General features: G+C 46.4%; 1 protein-coding gene across 1 annotated transcript in view; it reads left to right on the top strand.

Moving 5' to 3' along the window:
- The first annotated feature begins 9710 nt into the window (after positions 1 to 9710).
- The window catches only part of LOC133081275 (eukaryotic translation initiation factor 2 subunit 3, X-linked-like), a 41890-nt gene continuing 27716 nt past the window's right edge, over positions 9711 to 23884 (top strand). Inside the window, 3 exon segments of the mRNA XM_061177364.1 lie at positions 9711 to 9794; positions 11091 to 11213; positions 12275 to 12364. Of these exon segments, the coding sequence (XP_061033347.1) occupies positions 9711 to 9794; positions 11091 to 11213; positions 12275 to 12364 (297 nt within the window).

Here is a 23884-nt window from a genome sequence, read left to right on the forward strand (position 1 = left end):
GTACTCATTAATTAAATGAGTTAATATGCGTAAGCAATTAGAACAGAGCCTGGCACGTGGTTAGTACAACGTACATGTAATTAAGTGAAAGTAAATGCCTATCCCCTTCAGTTTGAAAATCACATTCCCAGGCTTGGGGAATCTCAGGGTTGGAAGGATGCATCTCCTGCCCAGCACAAGAGTGCTTACAACCACAGCACCCAAGGGTGAGCATCAGGCTCTGGAATACCTCTAAGGATGGGGAGCTCACTACCTAACAGCAGCCTATCCCAGTGTTAGAACTTTTTTTTTTTAATTGAAGTATAGTTGATTTATAATGTTTCAGGTATACAGCAAAGTGATTCAGTTATATAGATATATATCTATATATCTATTCTTTTTCAGTTTCTTTCCATTATAGGTTATTACAAGTTGCTGAATACAGTTCCCTGTGCTCTACAGTAGTCCTTGTTGTTTATCTACTTTATATACAGTAGTGTATATCTGTAAATTTTGTTTTGTTTTGTTTTTACCCTGAGTTAAAAGCAGCCTCCCTGGAGCTTCCACCTCCTGGCCTGAGCCCCAGGCCTGCTTCTGCCCACATGACAGCCCCACGTTCCCTCCTCACCCCTGCTCCGGGCACCCTCAGCTGTGCACCGTGATTTACGGGCGGTTTCCAAGCTGACAGTGAATGCAAACCAGCCTGGCACATTCTCACCTGCTTCCCGCACCTTCCCTCCCCAAAGCCCCCAGGCTGGCATTCCAGCACACATGCCGGTGCTGACAGCTCCGAGGGCAGCTCAGCTGGGCTGGGCATGTCCAGAGCCAGTGGCTGGTGCCCAGGGACACAGCCGAGAGTGTGGGCCCTGAGCAAAGCCTCCAAGCCCAGGTCCAAAGACAAGGAAGGGAGAAGATTTTCCAGAATCTGCCTTAACACAGGCAGAATAAACAGGTGGGGGTACCTGGGAGGCACCAGGAAGACTCTTGCTTTTTTTAAGGTCTTGTGCTTTGGGGTTAAGCCTTGCCCTCTTCCTCTTAACCTTTATTCAATGTAAAAATTGATGTTTATTGTTAAAAATTTATTATATAAAGCCTGTGACCCTTTGATGAAAATGAAACTGACATTTGTGGTGGGTAAATGACAGAACAAAGTGCCTAGGAAGAGAGAATATTCTGGAAAATGGAGGAAAGAGCAAACCCCCTCCACCTCTCAGCTTGCCTGGAATGATTGAAAAGGTGAAGATAAATAATATTTATTTTAGGGCCTACCATGTGCTAGGCATTGCCCTTCACCATTGACCTAAATGAATATATTTAATCTTTCTAACAACACTATGAGGTAGACGCCCCTTCCACTTACAAATAAGGACATCAAGACTCAGAGAAGTCAAGCAGACTGCCAAAAGTCACACAGCTAATAAGCGGCTGAGTCAGATCTCAAACTCAGGTCTGGCTCTGCGCTAAGCCCTTTCCACTTTCCACTGTGTGACCTGACTCCACAGCCTCCTCAGTGTCACCCAAGCCCTGAGAGCTTCCACATCAGGTTGAACGAAGTCTCTCTCTCTCTCTCTCTCTGTCACACACACACACACACACACTCTCATATACATATGTACATATGTACACACACAAATACACACCCGCACACATAGCCTCAGGCTCACAGAGGCTGCCCAGGGACCCAGGGACCCAGGGACCTGGAGCCATCCTCAGCCCCTCTCAGGGAGCAACCCAGCGCAGGGCCCGGGAGCCAGGACGTCGGAACTAGACCCCCTGGTTCCACTCCCGGCTCAGCCTCCCTGGGGCTTGTGACCTCTTTGAGCTGCAGCTTCCCCATCTGTAAAATGAGGACGACAGCAGCTACCTCTCTGGGTTTGGGGGATGATGAAACGAGTCACTTTGTGAACAGTAAGTGAGTAAGTGTCACACACATATGTGTGCAGCATTGAGCCCTGATAGTACGGGAGGGGCCAGGCTGGGGACAATCCACATCTCTGAGTCCCCATCTCAAAACAGGAGGGCTGGTTCCAGATGAAGCCTCACAGCTTTTCCAAACCAAGCATCCCGGGATGAAGCCTTAAGTGCTTCTCTTTGGGGCAGAAACGCCTCCTAGCAGGAGCCCCAGAGGCCAGCTGGCTCCAGGTGTCATTGGGGGACATAGGGACTTCTTCCCAGCTCTTTTAGAAAGAAAGGCTGAGCTAAAGGTTCTGAGTGCCCAGTGTCCTGCCTAGAACGAGGTGGCATACAGGAAGCCACCGCAGAGGCGCGGGAGCCGGGAGGGCCTAGCCTCCACATGCCTGAAGGGCCCTGGCAGCCCACGCGCGGATGGCCCTGGGGGTGGGCGTGAGGACAGGACACCCTCAGTGAAACTGGTCAGGGGGCCATCTGCTGTGCCTTCTCACCCAGAGACAGGACCCGGGGGGCCAAGCGAAGACATCTGCCCTGCCGGGAAGTAAGCAAGGTCCTGGGAACTCCTCCCCCGCAAAGGACACGGCCCTCCTGGGCACCCCACACCCGGGGCCGCCTGAGCCGCTGCTCCTTCACACGTGCCCGCTCCCCCGCTCAGAGCCAGGAAACCACATTCATACTGGGGTCTTCTCTCACTCTACCATTAGGCTGGGAAGAGGCAAAGAGGCCCTGCCTCTCTCTGCAGGGTGCAGCAAGTGTTGGATTTTCCCTCTTTTGAGACATTTTGGGACCCACTGATGCCTGATTTCCATCCCGCTGTGGAAAGGGACTGACAACTCATATGTCCAACTTGGTGCAGCTCAGCAGAGGTTCCCCCTGGGCACATGCCAGGAACTAGGTCTCTAGGGAGAGACAGAGATGAACTAGACACAGCCCCTGCCCCCGAAGAGTTTAGCATCTAGTTAAAGAAACAGAGTAAACAAATGACTCCAACACAAAGGAGATGCGATCATTGCTAGATGAAAGACCAAAACAAAATGCCGCAGAAGCCCAAGAAAGGGACCTGTAGCAGGAAGACTAAGTAGTATGTGATTGCTTTCTAGAAAGTTATATCATATGACGTCATATGATATCACTGAGATGTGGAATCTAAAATATGACACAAGTGAACATATCTACGAAACAGAAACAGACTCACAGACATAGAGAACAGACTTGTGGTTGCCTGGGTGGAGGGGGGCATGGCTTGGGAGTTTGGGGTTAGCAGACGCAAACTATTATATGCAGGATGGACAAACAACAAGGTCCTACTGTAGAGCACAGGGAACTATCTTCAATATCCTGTGATAAACCAAAATGGAAAAGAATATGAAAAAGAATATACGTATATATGTATAACTGAATCACTTTGCTGTTCAGCAGGAATTAATATAACATTGTAAGTCTACTATACTTCAGTAACATAACATTTTTTAAAAAAGAAGGTGATCTGGCAAGATTCCTCAAAAGCCTTAAAAAAATGTTCATAATCTTTGATCCAGAAATTTCCACTTCTAAGGATCTATTTTGAGGACATAATCAGAGGTGTGCATGAAGATTTATGGGCAAAGATATTTATGTTACTTATGAGAGAAAAATGGGGGCACAAAGCAAGTGTATAATAATCACATTATAGGTGAGAGGATGCAGAGGAGAAAGTGTTCAAGCAGAGACATTGTGGCAACTCCAAGGACTGAGAGAGAGAGAGGGAGAGAGAAGAAGAAGGAGGAGGAGGAGGAGGAGGAGGAGGAGGAGGAGGAGGAGAGGGAGGAGGGGGAGGAGGGGGAGGGGGGAGGGGGAGGGGGAGGGGGAGGGGGAGGGGGAGGAGGGGAGGAGGGGGAGGGGGAGGGGGAGGAGGGGGAGGGGGGAGGGGGAGGGGGAGGAGGGGGAGGGGGAGGAGGAGGACCAGAGAGGAGGGTGGAGGCCAAACCTTGCGGATCTCAGACGGCGGTGAGGGTTCTGCTCTCACTCACTCACCCGAAGGGCAGTGGGAAGGAAGCCTTTGCCGTATTTGACAAGGAGGGTAGCCTCTGGCTGCACTGTGGCAACTGCCTGCCGTGTGCAGGCGCCAGTCTAAGCGCTGCATGGATTCACTTATTTAATCCGTACCGCTTTGTGAGACAGGGAAGTGAGACTCAGCGAAGTGAAGTAACTTGCCTAAGGTTGCACAGCAGTAAGAGGCGGAGCCAGACAGTCTGGGCCAAAGAAGTTAGTTGCTGGGCTAAGGGTGGAAGGAGGGGACAGTGTGATGTGGGCAGACCAGTTCAGAGCCATTGTTAGGAGACATGATTAGCAGGACCTGGTGAGAGGTGAGGGTGAGGTGGGCAGTAGTGGGGAAAGACAGGCCAAGAGTAACTCCCAGGCCTCTAGCTGGCACTTCCTTGATTTGGGGAAACCAGGAGAGTGTTAAGTACATATGCATAGCTATTATATATGTACACGCACACAGACATATATGCCATATGGCCTATTAGGCAGAGAGAGAGTGGAAAGAAATACAACAGGATGGTAACACTAGCCATCTTTAAGTAGTAGGCTGATGAATTATTTTTGTATTTCTTTTTTACACACCTGCACATTTTGTAAATTTCTTACACTAGGTATACATTATTTCCATAATCAAAGTAAAATTTGTGAGGCCTCCAGATATGCATGGAGCCGTGGGCAGCGCTACCTGGGTGTGCAGAGGCCCCCAGGCACCGTCCGTGGCACCGCATGGTGTGAAGACAATCAGCCTTCTACGAGCCTCCCAGCTGCGGCTCTCCCTGTGCTCCTCCAAGGCCGCCCACAGCCTGAGGCCAGCCCAGCTCCACTCCGAGCCTAAGGGTGGACATTGGAGGTGGAGTTCTCAACAGGAATTCCAGACCAGGCTGAGAGGTCCTGGCTTCCTGTGGAGGAGCCCATAACACAAGTCCAGTGGGAAGTAAAAGCAACCTCACAGTGGCGGGATGGGGAGCAGATCCTCCTGTGGTCCCCACAGTAGGTGGCAGTGGGGTCTCCCACTGGGCTCTGCGTGTCCTGCCAACTCCCCTGGGCTTCTTCTGCAGGTCTGGGGCCACATCCCAGCTTCCCTGCCGTCTGGATGTAGCCAGAGGTAAGTCCCGGAGAAGATGGCTGGGAAGCAAGAAGCAGGCCATTCCTCTAACTCCATCCTCTTGAGAGCAGGATTGGGGTTCAGAGGACAGAGTCTACAATAAAGACTCGAAAAGGCCCGGAGACCCCCAGCCGAGCGGTCAGGAGCTTGGGTGGGCTCAGCTGACGGTGCAACCAGGAGGCACCCTCCTTATTCCCCGGGGAAGCAAAGCGAGCTCCCTTGAAACCGGCCGGTAGGAAGGTGCTAAGGAAATAGGGGCGGAGGGACCCCAGGAAGAAGTGTCCGTCTGCCTGGCAGGGGCTTCTCCAGGACGCAGCTGCCTCTGCTGCATTTGGAGAGGCCACTTCTGGTTTCTGGAAAAAGCCACAGCAACTTCAAGAGTCAGCACACCCCAGTTCACATCCAGGCTCTGTTACCACTTTTGAAGAGTTACCACGTTAAAGACCTAAATGTAAGACTGGATACTATAAAACTCCTAAGGAAAACATAGGCGGAATGCTCTTTGACATAAATCACAGCAATATTTTTTGGATCCGTCTCCTAAAGCAAAGGAAGCAAAAGCAAAAATAAACAAATGGGACCTAATTAAACTTCAAAACTTTTGCACGACAAAGGAAACCATTGACAAAACAAAAAGTCAACCTACTGAATGGGAGAAAATATTTGCAAATGATATGACCAGTAAGGGATTAATATCCAATATATATAACCAGCTCATACAACTCAATGTCAAAAAAAAGAAACAACCAGATTTAAAAATGGGCAGAAGAACTGAATAGATGTTTTTCCAAATAGGAAATGCAGGTGGCCAACAGGCACGTGAGAAGATGCTTAACATCACTAATCATCAGGGAAATGCAAATCAAAACCACAATGAGATGTCACCTCACACCTGTCAGAATGGCTATCATCAAAAAGAACACAAATAACAAATGTTGGCGAAGATGTGGAGAAAAGGGAACTCTCGTACACTGTTGATGGGAATGTAAATTGGTGTAGCCACTGTGGAAGACAGTATGCAGGTTCCTCAAAAAACTAAAAATAGAACTATCATATGACCCAGCAATTCCACTCTTGGGTATATATCCAAAAGAAAACAAAAGTACTAATTCGAAAAGATACAAGCACCCCAATTTTCACAGCAGCATGATTTACAATAGCTAAGACATGGAAGCAAACTATGGGTCCATCAACAGATGAATGGATAAAGATGTGGTACATATATACAATGGAATACTACTCAGCCATAAAAAAGAATGAAATTTTGCCATTTGCAGCAACATGGATGGACTTGGAGGGTAGAAAGACAAATACTGTATGCTATCACTTATATGTGGAATCTAAAAAGTACAACAAACTAGTGAATATAACAAAGAACGAATAGACTCACAGATACAGAGAACAAAGTAGTGGTTACCAGTGGGGAGAGAGAAGGTGGAGGGGCAATATAGGGGTAGGGTATTAAGAGGTACAAACTATTACGCATAAAATAACCTACAAGGATATATTGTACAACATGGGGAATATAGCCAATATTTTATAATAACTATAAATGGAGTGTAACCTTTAAAAATTGTGAATCACTATATTGTACACTTGTAACATATAATACGTACAACAACTATATTTCAATAAAAATAAACAAAACTTTTAAAATTGAAAAGTTAAATGGTTACCATGGCATGCCTTAAACTTATACAGTGCTGTACGTCAATTATACCTCAGTAACACTGGAAGGAAAAAAGTGGTTATGATGGCAGTGGACTCACAGGGCTATTGGGAGACCACAGATTGGGAGTGGGAGCCACTGTGCCCAACACACGGATTCACACAGCAAAGGGCTGCCTCTGTAGGAGTCTGTTGCTAGGTAACGCTGTCCAGGTGCTGTTCCAGTGACCAAAGGACACATACACACACACACAACCCCCCGTACACATCGGTGTCAACAGTCACATTTATGAAGGCATAAAGCTAAGCATAACTACCTAAATACACAAATGCGTGCACAACCTGTTTACTCGCATTCTTGTAGTCACATTTAATTCATAATCATGAGTTAGGACAATATGCAAATTACAAAGTGCTTTTTACCTGACCCTTATCTCATTTGATTATCAAAACTTATGGCGAGAGGTAGATAAGCTAATTGTTATCATCCAGTTTTCACAGATGATAAAACTGAGCTAAGAGTCTCCCAAAGACACACAGTAAATGACAGCAGTAGATTTAAACCCGGTTCCAAACTGTACGCTCTTCCACTCTGCCACACAAGCTCCCATGACACATACACACCCTTAACTCCTAATCGGCAAATCGAAGTTTCTTAGCTGCCAAGAAGAAGACTTGGAATCAGCCCATCAGGTGAGAGTCAAATAAGACAGAGAAGCTGATAGTCTAATAGAGAAGGCTCCCTCCGCCATCAATCAAGAACAAGCAGCCCCTCAATCTACCCTTCTTACTTCCCAGCCTGTATCTGGCATGTTCTTTCCACCCAGGACACCATTCCCAGACTCCCTCTAATCAAAAATCAAAGCCCAGCTCAAGTCCCACTTCCTCTGAGAAGCTCCCCTCCTCCAACACTCCCACCACAACCACCCCGCACACACACACACCTTTCTCGTTTCTCTCATGTCCCATCATAGAGTCGGGTCCTCACTGCTTGGCACATGTGGTTCTGGAGTTGTTTTCTGTGTTTCAAGTGTGAGCACAATGGCTCTGCGCTCAGCCAGCCATGGGTTTGAGTGAGCCGCACCTCCCCCTTCCTAGCTGTGTGGCCCTGGATAAGTTGCTTAACATCTCTGGGCCTCATTCTCCTTGCTATCGAAGGGGGATAATGACAGGACAAAGCTCATACTTATGAGAGCTAGATGTAAAACATGTGCCCGACACAGAGCAAAAGCCCAATAAATGTGACCTAGGAATACAGTTTGAATTTTCCAGCAAATGACAGCTCACGGAGTTTTGGACACATTCTTTTGGGAACCCCCTAAAGGGTCTAGCACAGGACTGGGCACAGCCAAGTCATCAGTTGGCTAGTAATGATGAGCACCAGCTCAGCCACCAGCCAGCTGTGGGCGCTAACCTGTCTGGCCTCAGTTCTCTGATCTGCGGGGCTCGGCGTCTTCCCTGACCCAGAGCACAGAGCGGGTGACAAACTGCACTCTCAACAGCACAGATGGTCCCAACTTATGACGGTTCGACTTACGATTTTTCAACTTTACGATGGTGTGAAGGCGATACGCATTCGGTAGAAACCATACTTCCAATTTTGAATTTTGAGCTTTTCCCAGGCTAGCGATCTGTGGCACGATGCTCTCGTGATGCTGGGCAGGGCACCCAGCCACAACTCCTCGTCAGCCCTGCTATCAGGGGGTGGGGGAAACAGCAGATGCGATTACCACCATTCTGCACCCAGACAACCATTGGCTGTTTTCCACTTTCAGCACAGTATTCAATCAATTACAGGAGAGATTCACACTTGATGATAAAATAAGCTTGGTGTTAGATGATTTTGCCCAACCGTAGGCTAACGGAAGTGTTCTGAGCCTGTTTAAGGTTGGCTAGACTCAAATATGCTGTCTGGTAGGTTTGGTCTACTATATGCATTTTCAACTTATGATATTTTCAACTTCTGATGGATTTATTGGGACATAACTGCATCATGAGCCGAGGAAGATCTGCATTCACGAAGGGGAGTGGCTAAGTGAGCCAGGGGTTATTTGGACCTGGGTCTGGACCCTGGCTCCACCTTGAGCAACAGGAATGTCCTCTCTGAGCTTCAACAATAAAGTAAGGGTGACAAGAGCAACTTCCCAGCACTGTTACAACAACTCACGGGCGTCATGCACGCAGAAGTCCTGGCACGTGACGAACAAACGTGCAATAAGGTCATTGGTGGTGGACATTGTCGCCATTTCCATTATTATTGTTACCAGTAATCCCTAGAGTGAAGGATAAAGGAGGTACAGAGAAATCAAGCCACAGCTGCTGGGACAGAAATGACTTAGGAAACCGTAATTTGAGAAGATACATGCACCCCAATGTTCATTGTAGCACTATTTACAATAGCCAAGACATGGAAGCAACCTAAATGTCCATCAACAGTGGAACGGATAAAGAAGATGTGGTACATATATACAATGGAATATTACTCAGCTATAAAAAAAGAACAAAATAATGCCATTTGCAGCAACATGGATAGACCTAGAGATTGTCATACTGAGTGACATAAGTCAGACAGAAAGAGACAAATATACAATATCGCTTATATGTGGAATCTAAAAAAAAGGGTACAAATGAACTTATCTACAAAACAGAAAGAGAGTTACAGATGTAGAAAACAAACTTACAGTTACCGGGGGTAAGGGGGGGGTGAAGGATAAATTGGGAGACTGGGATTGACATATATACACTGCTATATATAAAATAGATAACTGATAAGGACCTACTGTATAGCACAGGGAACTCTACTCAATACTCTGTAATGACCTGTATGGGAAAAGCATCTTTAAAAAAAGAGTGGATATATGTATATGTATAACTGATTCACTTTGCTGTTCACCTGAAACTAACACAACATTGTACATCAACTGTACTCCAATAAAGATTTAAAAGAAAGAAAGAAAGAAAGAACTTAGGAGAATTGCCTCTGACAGAGTGAATAGTAAAAACTTGAGAGCTTGTGAATTACATGAACCCCAGGATCTCCTTTCTCTCTAATACTCAGTGTCAGTGGATCAAGCCACACGCCTTTCCCAGGCCCCCATCCCGCAAGGTACGGAAAGAAGCCAAATACACACTTGTCCTCTGCTGTGTGTTGATCGGAAGATCCTCGGTGCCACCTGGGTTTTACTCCAGCTTGTCCGGTCAAGGCCCCCGGGCAGGCAAGGCACACACCCAGGGCGGCACCTGCGAGGCACGGTCCCCTCTGGGGCTGAAATCACAGGCTCTCTGCCCCTGGGGACCCCCTGCCTGCCCAAGGCCCATCTCCAAAGAGCAGAACTGCAGGCAACCAGACTGTCCTAGGCTTGTCCGACTGCTGTCCCCCAGCGGGAGGCCCAGGTCACCACTGTGACCCTCTGCTGGGGGGAGGGGCAGGAGGGACCTAGGTGAAGGAGGAAAAGTCTCTCAGGGACCAGGAGAGGAGTCGGGCATGAAGCAACGAGCGCTCCCAATGAGCAATGGGCACTCCCAACTCCCAGAGCGGCTCTGCCCCGCCCGGCCTCCCTTGAGGCCACTGCAGCCAACTTGAGCCTGGCCACTTGCCAACCCTCAAGTGTTGCCTTTAGGGGAACTCAGCAGCTTTCAAGGTGTGACCTTCCTGCCAGTGTTTGCTGATGAACACCTGTCACAGCCGTGAGTACCAATGACAGCCCCGAGTGAGTGGCATTAAGGGGACACCTGCATTAGTGACGTGCCTTTTGAAGGTCAACGATGCCTATTTAAGTACCTGAGGGGAAGGTGAGGGTGGGAGGCACCAGCCACGCTGCAGTCCAAGCCGGGGGCTCCATGACTTGTACTAATACTCTCCCCAGGCATCCCTGTCATTGAAGGAACTCAGAGATTTTCTCTCCCTCACCCTGGAGCAGAGGGTGACAGAGAAAGACACATTTGTCTCAAGCCGGCCCTGCTCACCTCTGCTGGGAAGCTGAGCTCCCTCTGTGCTCACAGGAGGGGGCAGGGTGGGAGTTGTTGATGCCAGATGAGAAGATTTGGATGGGAGGCGACGGGGACAGCACATTTCCAGTGAAAATGCAGGGGCTCGGGAGAGGGAAAGCGTTGACAGAGTGTTCCCGACGACAGCACACCCTGGATGGGCCAGGCGTTGACCTAAAAGTCGGGAGGAATGTATACAAAGATAGCTGCTCCATTTCAAGAAAATGGAACAGGTGTCCCAGGGAAAAGAAATGTCCCGACCCTGATTTTTAAGGGGTCTGTGCATGTGATACATGGTGGGTGGTGGTATTATTATAAAAAGATGTCGGGGATAAACCACAGGCCTCCCCACAGATGCCACGGCCAGATGGGAAGATTGGCAGGATTTTGACCTCACTCGTTCTCTGTGTCCCAGGATCCCCACAAAGCTCCGCTAAGGGGCCCAGACACCAAGTGCTTCCGTCAGCAAAACAGAGATGCAGAAACCGCAACACAGCACCGCCCAGAGCTTAAGGACCACGCCGTGTCTCCCACCAGGGCAAGTTTACGACTCACTCCACATTTTCCATTTCCCATCTTCCTGCAGGCCTGCGACCCACCTCAAGAGGCCATTTTCCAGTTGAGGAAAACTGAGACCCCAGTCACTGAGCTTAGCTCAAAGCAGAAACCAGGGGTGGTTGTAATGGTAATAGGTAGGATTTATTACCGTAGCCTGGCGCTAGATACACGCTAAGGTTATTAATTCATGCAATCCTCACCTTATTATAATCTCCACTTTATAGATGAAAAAACGCGGAGGGACTTCCCTGGTGGTCCGGTGGTTAAGACTCGGTGCTTCCACCGCAAGGGGCATGGGTTCGATCTCTGGTCCTGGAAGTTCCTCATGCCGCATGGTGCAGCCAAAAAAAAAACTCAGAGAAATTGAAGGAATTGCCCAAAGTCACACAGCCAGTTAAGGGGTGAGGACAGCTCTCAAACCCGTCCATTTGGACCCAAGGGCGGTTTTTAACTGCTATAACTGGGGCACAAACAGTCTTAACGGCCAGGATCAGGGCTCTGTGGCTGGGTGGGAGGGACTGAGCCCCCAGGGAAGCCTGCAGGAGCAGATAGAGAGCCCCGGACTCTTCTGAGAGCAGCTCCCTTCCTCTCAGAAGAGAGAGGTTCCCAAGGGCTGGCAGGGAGGAAAGCTTCGGGGTTTAACCCTGTACTGGTCCAAAGACAGGTTCCCGCGTGGGGAGGGCAATGAGAGAAGAGAAATCAAAGCCATAAACCTTCCCTGCCCCCTAAGGCAGGCAAACGGGAGGAAACGAGGCCAGCAGCCACGTACCCCTCGATCCATATTTCACAGGAAAGATGATAACAATTGGACATGTCACTCCCCAAAACCAGAAACTCAAAGCAATTTTAGATGAACTTTCAGAATGATGAAGGAAACGGCCGTGTTCGTGTTATACACCAAATAAATCACACCAAAATGATAGTTGTAATTCCCAAAAGTACACAGAGAATTGATTTTACTATGACACTTATCATGATGAAAGGGTTCACCCCTGCAAGGGCCCTTCTTAAGTGGCTCCAGCTTAACCCCTGCCCTGCCAGGTCCAGCTCATCTGCGCCCTGAGCCCCAGCGTGCAAAGCTGCCCCCTGATTCCAGGCTGCAGCCTGGCGCTGCCCCTGGGCCCCGCCAACGTGGGTCACCAAAGCTTCCAAAGCCCTGGGTGAGCCCAGCGCCAGCAGACGTCTGATGTCAACCGAGCTCCTCTCTGAACTAGGAAACAGCCTCACTGGCTGTGTCTGTCTGAGTCTGAGTGAAGGGAGAAAAGAACTGGTGTTTTTCACGTTTACCTGCTTAATCTTCACAATTACCTGTGCGCTGGCTGTTATGACTTACTCCCTTTATCAGATGAATTAACTGAGGCTCAGAGAGGCCAGCTTACCCAGAGATCTGAATATAGGTCTTAGTGACTCCCAACTGGATTCTCTTCCCAGCACGTCCTGCTGGCAGTTGGGCTGCTAAGATGCTACCCCCAACCCTGGGCCAGAATTTCATTCATTCATTCAGGGCTCAGCAAGTATTATTGAGTATCTATAGGTACCAGGCACTGGGTTGGGGATACGGTTGAGAATAGGACTCTGTTTCTGCCTCATGGACCTAACTTGACACAAATGAATGAAAGTAAATGAATTACAAGCAGTGAAAGAGTGCTTTGAAGGACATGCATGGTGCTGTCCTACTTTAGAAGGGAGCTGCCTGGGTCAGGAAGGGCAGAGGAGGCTTCCCTGAGGAGGTGACCTGAACTGGGAGCCCAAGGATGGGACGGTGCCAACCAGGCAGAAGGATACCTACACAGTGGGGACCAGGGTCTGGAGGCAGGTGTAGCCGGAGTGGAAGAGGAGGTGAGGGAAGCAGCTGTCAAAGGAGGCCAGAGGGATGGGAGGGCTGAACCAGCAAATCAAGGAGCTTTTCTCCATCCATAGGAAGCGATGGAAAGCCATTGCAAGGATTAAGCAGGGGAGGTTGGGACATGATCAGATTTGTGTTTCAAAAGCTCACTCCAGTGCCGATTCGAGGACCAGGCTGAGCTTAGGTGGCCTGGAGGCTGAGCTTGTTTTCAGATTGGGGCCCAAGAAGGCATAAGGCATAATGTATCCTTACAGGAGTATTTGCATCCTACCAACTGGAGGTCAGAATTATACGGCTCACCATCAAAGGCTGCTATCAGACTTCAAGAACAAAGACTGGATAGAACAAGTTCTATAAAATAAGCTATAAAAATCAACTCAGGACAAAATCAAAGAGCGTTTCTGGAAAGAAAAATAGATGACGTTTCAGAGTTAATGTCATAAAAATCTTTAGCTCTATATTGCTGTCTGTTTTTACACTTCTAACTTCAGAGCTAAGATCGCTTCAGCCATTTTGTAATGTCAAGAGTTTTTTCTGGTTTGGTTTGGTTTGGTTCTGGGGATTTGTCTTTTGTTTTCTAAATGCAGCTGGTCCAATCCCGGTTCTGCCTCTTACTACTTTGTGATCCTGGGCAAAAGCCTTGACTTTGAACTTCAGTCTTTCCTCTGACTTTACAATATTATGATCCTATGACATACAGAGACTCTATAAGAGTCAGATGGTGAATGCTTGTCAAAGTCAAGCTGTGGGAATTTACGGTTAGACATACTCCAGAGAACAAATAACAGGAAAGCTTTCTAGCCCCCAAGCCCCCTAAAAACAAGTCTGCTGGGCTCCAGGAGTCTGGCTCAGAGCAAAAGACATACCTTTAAATCAATAACCATGATAACGTGCCCCACGGTTTCAAAGATTAGGAGTAATGGGGGCAGTAATCAGAATGCAATCATCTTAAAATTATCAAAGGACAAAAAAGCAGGACTCAAGTAATTACCTCCCAATAAGTTTCTTCTCTCTTGAATTCTCCAAGTTACAAGGTAAACACTTAATGAATTAAACTAGAAAGGAGAGAGATTTTAGTAATGTCATTCCGCTGCCCAAACAAGTTTATAGGAGGACAATTAACAGTGAGCATGGTATAACTTAGCAAAACCTAGATACAAGCTCCTACCGGATGCCTTTAAACCAGTAATTTTCAAACTTAAGTAGTAAAGGATAAGAGCACACTTAAAGGGAAAAAAAAAATCGCACCAATCCCCATGGGGTTGACTTAAGTTATTTTACCATAAATTTAATATATACAAACACTGACTGAGGTATAAATCCTATGCTTCTAGCTCTTATGCACATATAAAATAAAAACAAATTTATGGAATAAATACAATTAAAACTACCAAACCAATAAAATTCAAATTAACAACATTAACTTACTATGATGGATAACGATGCCTTGTAGAAGCTAGGTCTGGTGCTGGGCTCACCAGAAAGATATCATTGTTTTAGGCTTCACCTCCACTGTCAGCTCGATTCTTTGGACTTTAACATGATGGACCATTATTTAATCCAGAGGTCATCAAACATTTTCTATAAAAGGCCAGATTGTAAATATTTTTGGCTTTGCAGACCATATGGGCTCTGTCACAAACTACTAACTCTATCGTTGCAGCATGAAATCAGCCGTAGACAATGGTTAATGGATGGACCTGGCTGTGTGCCAATAAAACTTTATTTACGAAAACAGGTGCTGGGCAGGATTTGGCCCAAGGGCCAGAGTTTGCTGACTCCTGATTTCATCCATCATCTTCATTGTGTCATCATTTGGCCTTTTGCCTTTTAACAACGACTTTCACTCAACTATTGATTTATTATTTTTATGGACCAGTCAATCCAATAATTCATTCCAAATTTCAACCTTGAAAAAAATTAAATGGAACATATATTTCTTGCCTATTTACAGCTCAATCACTGGTAAAAAGTTGATATGAAAAAAAGGCAGGATCTGAGTAATGCACCTTCTAAAGGGGGTCCTGGGTGCCTGTGGTCCCCTGGACCATGTGTCAGTTCCATTCTTTTATTTCTTTTCTCTATTTGAACTACAGATTAGACATCCAACAGCGATATCCTTCTACCTTAATTGGACATGAGCATATCATTTAAGACTGTCAGCCTCTGCTGTTTTCTCTTTATTTTACCATTCGGTCATTCAAACAAAAAACAATCATTGAGCACTTACAAATGTCAGGCACTGTTCTGAGCACTTGAGATCTTAAGTGCGGAAAACAGACCCAGAAACCCAGCCTTCACAGATCTTACATTCAGATTGGGGAGTGAGTGGCAGAGACAGACAATAAAAATTAGTCTATTAATACATAAATGGTGCTGTTTGAATGAAATGAAATGAAGGTCTATGTTCAATAATGAAAGAAACCAGCATCTTCATCTTAGAAAATGCTCCCCAATTTTGAAAGAGCATCCCAAAGAGAAGTGTTCTGTGTTTACCCTCTACAAGAATTCAACGACGGCAGACAGGGAAGGTTTGCTTTGTTTTGCACTAGGACAGGTCATCCTAGCAGGAGCCAGGCTTGCTCACCAGCCCATCAGGGGCTACCATGCTGTCACATCTGGGGCTCCTTAGGTGCCAAAGCGGTCAAAGCACAAAGGTTCCAGAACTGAAACGGGGCAGCACTATTTAGTACTTGCAGGTGACCTAAGGTATTGCTGGTATTGTTGGTTAGGTAGTCTCACCTCCTTCACAGCCCCTCACAGATGGCCTGGAGATGAGGAAGTGGGCTTTGGAAGGCCTCGCCGGGTCCTGGCTCTGCCACTGGCGACTGTGGACGAGTCAGCCACTCTGTTTGAGTCTCGGTTTCCCCATCTGTAATTCTGGAATGACAGAAGTGCCTTTCCTGTCTCCCTCAAAATTCTTAAGAAAACCAAATGAGATAAGTTATGAAAGAGTTTTGAAAGTGAATCTGCTGAGAGCTGGCTTGACCCCAGAAAAAAAGTTGGAGGGCCCCAGAGAGGGGAGATTTGTATTGATAAGTAACATGGGCCCAGGCCCCTCCAACTCACTGGGCCCTGCTTATGTGCACTGGGTCCTTACTTTTGTTCAGCCCTGTGTACAGGCAATCTATAAATGTCATGTAACCCGGTTATTACAACTGGTGTTATGATGATGATGATGATATCAGTGTGTTGGAAGAACTACTAAAAGTCTACATTTCTAGAATGTTCACACAGTTGAATCCTCTTTACAAAGGAGAGACCCTTATCTCTATTCACCTTCATGAACATAATTAGCTAGCAAGCCTAAAGATTTTTTCCTCTTTTATTTTTTCTGGCGAAACCTTTTATAGGCTGACAATATACATTATTCCTATTATCTTTTACTTTAATCAGTTTCAAAAAACTATCCCCCAAGCCCCATTTCTATTGCATTTTCCTCCAGACCTTGGAGAAGAAAAAAAAAGCAAAGCAAAATAAAACTCCCTGGTCTGCAGACTGTATTTCTGCAGGGTTATGGAGAAGAATATGAATGAATATTCGGATTTACTGAATACAAACAGGAGGGAGGACATCTTTCCTAAAAGCTCTCAAACGTCTGTACAAACACTCTTATCCCATCCAATCCCTACTGTGTGAAAGCACAGAATCAGGACAGACACAGAATCATCACTTACTAAGCCCTGATTGTATGCATCGCACTGTCCTACATACATTAATATCAACGTGGGTATTTACTGAATTTCTACTGGGGGAAAATCACTCTACGATGTACACCCATCTAAACACAAACACGTACGGTTCTCTCTCTCTTTCTGTATCTTTCTCTCTCAACTGTCTCTCTCTGCCCCATATCCTCTGACCACAGACCGGTTGTTCTCAATCAAAGGCTGCCCAGAATCATACCTCATAAGCGCCCAGGGCAATAGCCTGAGGTTTACAAAGACTAATAATAATGTGGTTCCCAAGAGGAATAAAACGTCTTCCTCCTCGCTCCCCACCTCCCAGCCACCAGGCACCCCACTCCCAGGAGGCAAAGGCAAGCCAGACTAACCCGAAGAAAGCCAGCCCCCTAAAATGACAACATTTTCAATTCACAGTCTGATTTTTTTTTTCTTTAATATGTGCGTTTTGTGCTTTTCCCTTCGTCAAAAGAGCACAAGCCTTTCATTTTGCCTTTTATTTGTCTTGCTGCCGGTACTGTGAAAATGTATTGGCCTTTCAGTTAGTGATTACACATCATCACATACCCAATTTATAACACCATGCCCCAAAGAACAGATGTAATAAAGCAAGGGCAGGAAGTAGCAACCTGATAAAACAGAGCTGCCGACTCAAAGGTCTTTGCATGTGTGCAGGACAGAAAACAGTGCCGACCAAAGGCCTGGGAACTTGTATTTTGCGAACGACTGCAGATGTTATGGACACAGCCCCAGTGGGTGGGTGGAATGCGGAATAGAGAAAGTATAAGACCCACACACAGCGAACAGACTTGTGGTTGCCAAGGGGGAGGGGGAGGGATGTATTGGGAGTTTGGGGTTAGTAGATGCAAACTATTACATATAGAATGGCTGGACAACAAGGTCCTAACGTATAGCGCAGGGAACTATATTCAGTGTGCTAGGATAAACCATAATGGGAAAGACTATAAAAAAGAATGTAGGTATATGTATAACTGAGTCACTTTGCTGTACAGCAGAAATTAACACAACATTGTAAATCAACTATACTTCAGTTACAAAAAGAAAAAATGTGTGAGACCAAATTTCCTGGCCCAAGGTCTTCTATGCTCATCTGATCCAACCCAGAACAGATCCGCGACCAGCCCCCTAAAGTCAAGGAACCCTTGGCTGGGAGGTCAGTCTACTCTCTAGTGGCTTGGAATTCTATTCCTTTGTTGCAAGAGGTTCCCTGGGACTAGGGTCGTGAATAGGGCCTTTTGATGGCCACTTGCTAGTGACACCTCCCCTGATCCTCCTCAGAGACCCCCAGACTGCAGAAAGGATCTACCTCGAAAGACCCAGGAGAGATTTCCTTGGTTCCAGGACCATATGAACAGAAATTATACCAGTTATCTCTGACTTTACAACTAATGAGATGTACAGCTCAATGTAATTTATTTGTACGTCTGGACTAAATCAGAAAAAAAAAGTCTTTCATCAAAGGAAGGGGCCTCATTTTGGGCTCAGAAAACATGGTCCCTCCACCCAGGGCGAGCGGGCCTCCCCTTGGCCCCATCTATCAGTGGCCTCTCCCCTTCGCCCAGGTGGCCTCCAGGTCAGGGGTGGAGCCCCCTCCTCCTCCAGGCTCAGACTTGTTTGACAGGCACTTAGCCCTCAAGCCCACAAATCCAGTTCCCTGACAGTCAACTGGGTACAGGTCTTCCTGGACACGAGGTCAGAAGGGACCGTGACACAGATGTCCTCCAGACCTGCAAACATTTGGGTCCTTTCCTTCAGCGTTTTCTCCAGAGTGACCTCCGTCAGCTTTGATCTCAGCCAGGGGGGACCATCTCCCGGTCCCTGTGCTGCTCTGAGCTGTGGCTTCCCTGAGACCCTGCCCCCCACCCTCCCTCCCTTCCCCCCAGCCATTCCTCTTCCCTCCTCCTTCCCTCCTTTCCCAGGAGACCAGCGGTGACCTCACAGTCTTCTTCTCCAGCCCAGGTCCCTCTACACTTAGTCACATAGCGGCACACACCCTCACAGATCCATGCCCACTCACACATACACACACCCCTGCTCACACACACTCGCACATGCACAAATACACACTCCCATTCCCACATTCACACTCACACGCTCACAGCTCACTCACATACACGCATTCACGCACACTCACATGCACACTTACTCACATACAGTCATACATACTCACACATGTACAGAATCCTTTCCCAGCTGCTCCACCCCCACTGAGCTCAGAATCTAAACTTTGTCCCACACTTTCCACCCTTCAGTGTTGTCTCATTGTTGTATGTGTGTCGATCACACATCAGGTCCCCTAACTCTGCCCCTAAACTCCACAAGGGTAAGGCAGAAACGTGTGCTTCCCGCATCCCTCATCCATGGCATTTAGAGCTCAGTAAACTTTCAGAAGCGCTGAGCTGAGCGAGATCCTGGAGATCACTGAGCTTCCAAGTTCCCCGCTCCAAACTAAGCCCACTGATGGACGCACCCACGCACACTCGTACGCACGCGTGCACACATGCACGCTCTCACACATGCTCACACACACGCGTGCACACACGCACTCACATGCACGCATACACACATGTACACACACATGCACACACGCATGCACACATGCTCACACGCTCACATGTACACAGGCACGCTCACACGCACGCATGCACACATGCACGCTCATGCGCACAAATGCACGCTCGCACGCTCACACACACACGCACGCTCACACGCACTCTCGCACACATGCACACATGCACACACACATGCTCACATGCACGCTCACACGCACTCAGTGATTGATGCGTCAATTGGAAGGATGGGGACAGCAGTGCATGCACTCCAGGGTCACGCAGTGGCTGCTCCCCTGTACTTGGCACTTTGGTGGTGGACTGGGACCCAGGGCCCTGCCACTGGACACTCCGTTCTGGCCTCAGACCACCCCCTGGGGTGGGGAGGGGGTCCTGGAGGTCCCAGTCAGAATACTGATCTGGCTTCAGATGGACCTGGGTTCCACGACTGGCTCTGCCACTTACTCCCTGTGACCATCAGCAAGTTCTTCCAAGGCTCGGTTCTTCCGTGTAAAATGGAAATAGTAATGGGATCTGTTCCATTGAGCTGCTGTGAGCATTAAAGGAGATAAAGCAAGAAAAGCATTCAGCACAGGGCCTGACACATAGTAAAGAGCAATACGTGATTATTATCTGATTATTATCATCAGGGTTAAAAAGTAAAAGGAAGGGTGGTGTCCAGTCCTGGACCTGCAATCACTTACCTGTGAATATCACTTTACCGCTCTAAGCCCATTTCTTGCTTTGTTTGGGGTTACTTTTCTCTTTGGCAAAAAATGAAGATCATTAAACCTGCCTTACTGGGCTGTTGTGAAAGTTAAGTAAAATTCCAGCCAGGCTGCACCTCTCACCTGTGTGCACACCTAGCACGTAGGAAACCCCGAGTCAAGGTGGTAATTGTCCTTATCTATAAGGCTGTGGTGTCCACCTACACGCCTTCTGAAGTCCCCACCAGCTCTTGCCACCTCTGTCCCTGTTATCCCTTCCCTGCCCCAAGTCCCACGTAAGCCCAGCCAGGCTCTTCAAGGACAAAAAACCTCAAAAATGCCCTCTCTGGCCAAGGTTGCTAGGGACAAGCTTCCTCTCTAACATCTCAAAGCACTATAAAGCTTGTTGCCACTCACTTCTCCCATGTTTTTCGTAAACCAGATCCCAACTTGGCTCTGTAATTGCTGAGCTTGGAGTCTCATCCTCTCTCACACCCTGGAGAAATGGAGCCACTGTCATCTTCATACATCCTGAAGGCTGTGTCCAGCCGTGGGCTAGCCAGGGAAGGGTCATCTAAGAAGCATTTCAGGGACTTCCCTGGCAATCCAGTGGTAAAGACTCTTCCCTGCCACTGCAGGGGGCACGTATTTGATCCCCGGTCGGGGAACTAAAGATCCCGCCTGCTGCATGGTGTGGCCAAAAAAAAAAAAAAAAGGAAGTGTTTCATTGCAAATGATCCAAATCCCCTTGTTTTTGGAGAGCAAGGGTTTGGGGATTTAGAACCAAGAATGAATGTTTGGATTCACAAACACAGAGAACAGACTTGTGGTTGCCAAGGGGGAGGGTGGTGGGGGAGGGATGGGTTGGGAGTTTGGGATTAGTAGATGCAAAGCATTATACATAGAATGGATAAACAACAAGGTCCTACTGTATAGCACAGGGAACTATACTCAATCTTGTGATAAACCATAATGGAAAAGAATATTAAAAAGAATATATATATATGTATAACTGAATCACTTTGCTGTACAGTAGAAATTAACACAACATTGTAAATCAACTATACTTCAATAAAATAATTTTTTTTAATTATTGACATGTGTACACTGATGTGTATAAAATTGATGACTAATAAGAACCAGCAGTATAAAAAAACAAACAAACAAAAAAAAAAAAACAACTAATACCAAACTTTCTTTGGGTTATTTGTATGGAAATATGTTAATATAAATGTTTCAGACATTACATGAAATTTCTAAAAATCTTATATGTTCTGGTATAATGTTATAAGTCATAATTCTAGTTTTTACTTTAAAATGTATATCTCAGAAATAACTAAATTTCCTTGTCAATTGCATTATTATGAACTTTCATCAAATCTTTAACCGTGGTCATTTTTATGTCTTTTGTCATCTACAGACAGTTCTGAGTGTACTCTGATGCTTTCGCAAAAATGTTCCTATAAAAGGGTTTCATCTTCAAGGAATTCATGGAAAAGACTCTGACAAGTACAGGTTTCTGGTACCTGACTATACTGCTGAACTGAATGAATAAGCATTTTCAGAACTCTAATGGAAAACTGATGAACTCATAAAAGTGCTAACAAAAGATCAAGATGAAAAAAAAATTAATTACATTGGACTGAGTGAACTGATGAGGATGATTATAATTTTTGTGACTTTCTGTTTGAATAAAAAAAAAAAAGAAAGAAAGAATGAGGGCTTCCCTGGTGGCACAGTGGTTAAGAATCTGCCTGCCAATGCAGGGGACACAGGTTCCAGCCCTGGTCCGGGAAGATCCCACATGCCGCAGAGCAACTAAGCCCATGCACCACAACTACAGAGCCTGCACGCCAGAGCCCGAGAGCCACAACTACTGAGCCCGTGTGCCACAACTACTGAAGCCTGCGCACCTAGAGCCTGTGCTACGCAACAAGAGAAGCCACCGCAATGAGAAGCCCGTACACCACAACGAAGAGTAGCCCCCGCTCGCCGCAACTAGAGAAAGCCCACGCGCAGCAACAAAGACCCAACTCAGCCAAAAATACAATAAATAAATAAATTTATTAAAAAAAAAAAAGAATGAATGTTGGAGGAAAACTCCAGAACAGACTCACGTCACACTTTGAGAATCTGTGTAAACCGCTTATTCATTTGATTTTAATTTTAAATGATTTTTCTGATTATAAAAGTAATCATAGATGTAGAAAACAAACTTATGGTTACCAGGGGGGTACATGGGGGAGGGATAAATTGGGAGATTGGGATTGACATATACACACTACTCTACATAAAATAGATAATCAACAAGGACCTACTGTATAACACAGGGAACTCTACTCCATACTCTGTAATGGCCTGTATGGGAAAAGAATCTAAAAAAGAGTGGATATATGTGTATGTATAATTGATTCACTTTGCTGATTTGCAACATTGTAAATCAACTATAATCCAATAAAATTTTTCTAAACTAATCATAGAAAATACAGAAAGGCAAATATTTATGTATATACAAGTTACGTAATATATACGACTACTATTACCGGTTTTCTCATGTTTATTTTAACATCCTTGGGATCAACTTGTATAAAACATTTTACATCTGTTTTCCAGTTAATGTTACATATTATTATACAATTAATTTCCCATAGCATTAAAAACCTCTTTAATGACATCATCTTTAATGACTCCATAAACACACCCTCATTTGGAGACCACTAATTTATTTAACCATTCTCCTATCTTTGGCCATTGAGGTTGTAACCACTTTTTAACCCTAACAACCTCTGAAGCTCCCTGAAGTTCACGGCTCCCGACCAGAAGTGAGGAATTTGTGGCCCATGGCTCATAGGTGCCTCTGCACCCACCCACCCACGCACCCACCCAGCTCCATGTTAAGGTCCTGCTTTAATTACAGGATGAAGATCAGAAAGCCACCTGCATGCCGCCTCTTTGCTCACACATCCAGAATTAACATTTTAATGGCTAAAGAGCAGCGCTGTTATCCTCACAGACATAATTCTGGTCAATAAGATAGGTGATCTAAATTGTAGGGAAATCAATCTTTACTAGAATTCCATAAGGTTGATTGAACAAAATACAATCTATAAATCCTTTCCTTTCTTTTTTCCTTACCTTTGATCTGGTCTATCTTAGTCCAAACTCTTTTAATTGCAAGAATCAGAAACCCACTCCAAGGAGCTCGAATGAAAGGTTAGAGTTATTGCAAGGATACACAGAGGTCCAAAGGGAAACCAGGAAGCATTGAATCATGCCTAAAGCAGAGCAGAAAACAGGGATTTGCTCTCTCTCTCTCTCTCTTCACTCACACGTGATTTCTCTGCTTTTCTCTGGGCTCCCACTCCCTCCCTGTCTCCCTCCCGACCGGCTTCTCTGAGTCTCAGTTCCTTATACATTCAGCAAATAAGTAGACCCAAAATAGCTCCCTTTGCCCCCAACTTTACAGGGAACTTTCAGCACACATGCCCAGCGTCGGCCAGCAAAATCCTTCTGATGCCTGGTTCAGATTCCCCAAAGAAGGAACCTTACTGACTTAGGAGGACACGTAAGCCATTGATAGCTCTCTGGCCAGCCCCCAGTCAGGTACTCCTGGCCCAATCGTCTGTGAGGGGGAAGCAGGGTCACGTGGGCCCCGCTCACCCAGCAAGGCCATGGGGGGACAGAAGTTTCCCTGGAAAGGAAGTTTGGGCCAACAAGGAGCCCCGTGTCTAATTCCTAGACTAAGGGCTATAAACTGAGTCAGAGATTTTCTTTCCACAGAAGTTCTGGAAACAAAGTCTTAGGAAAGTGCCTAAGACTAATGCCAGCTCTTCATAACCAGGTGA

The sequence above is a fragment of the Eubalaena glacialis genome, chromosome 20 (assembly GCF_028564815.1).
Source record: "Eubalaena glacialis isolate mEubGla1 chromosome 20, mEubGla1.1.hap2.+ XY, whole genome shotgun sequence".
Lineage (NCBI taxonomy): Eukaryota > Metazoa > Chordata > Mammalia > Artiodactyla > Balaenidae > Eubalaena > Eubalaena glacialis.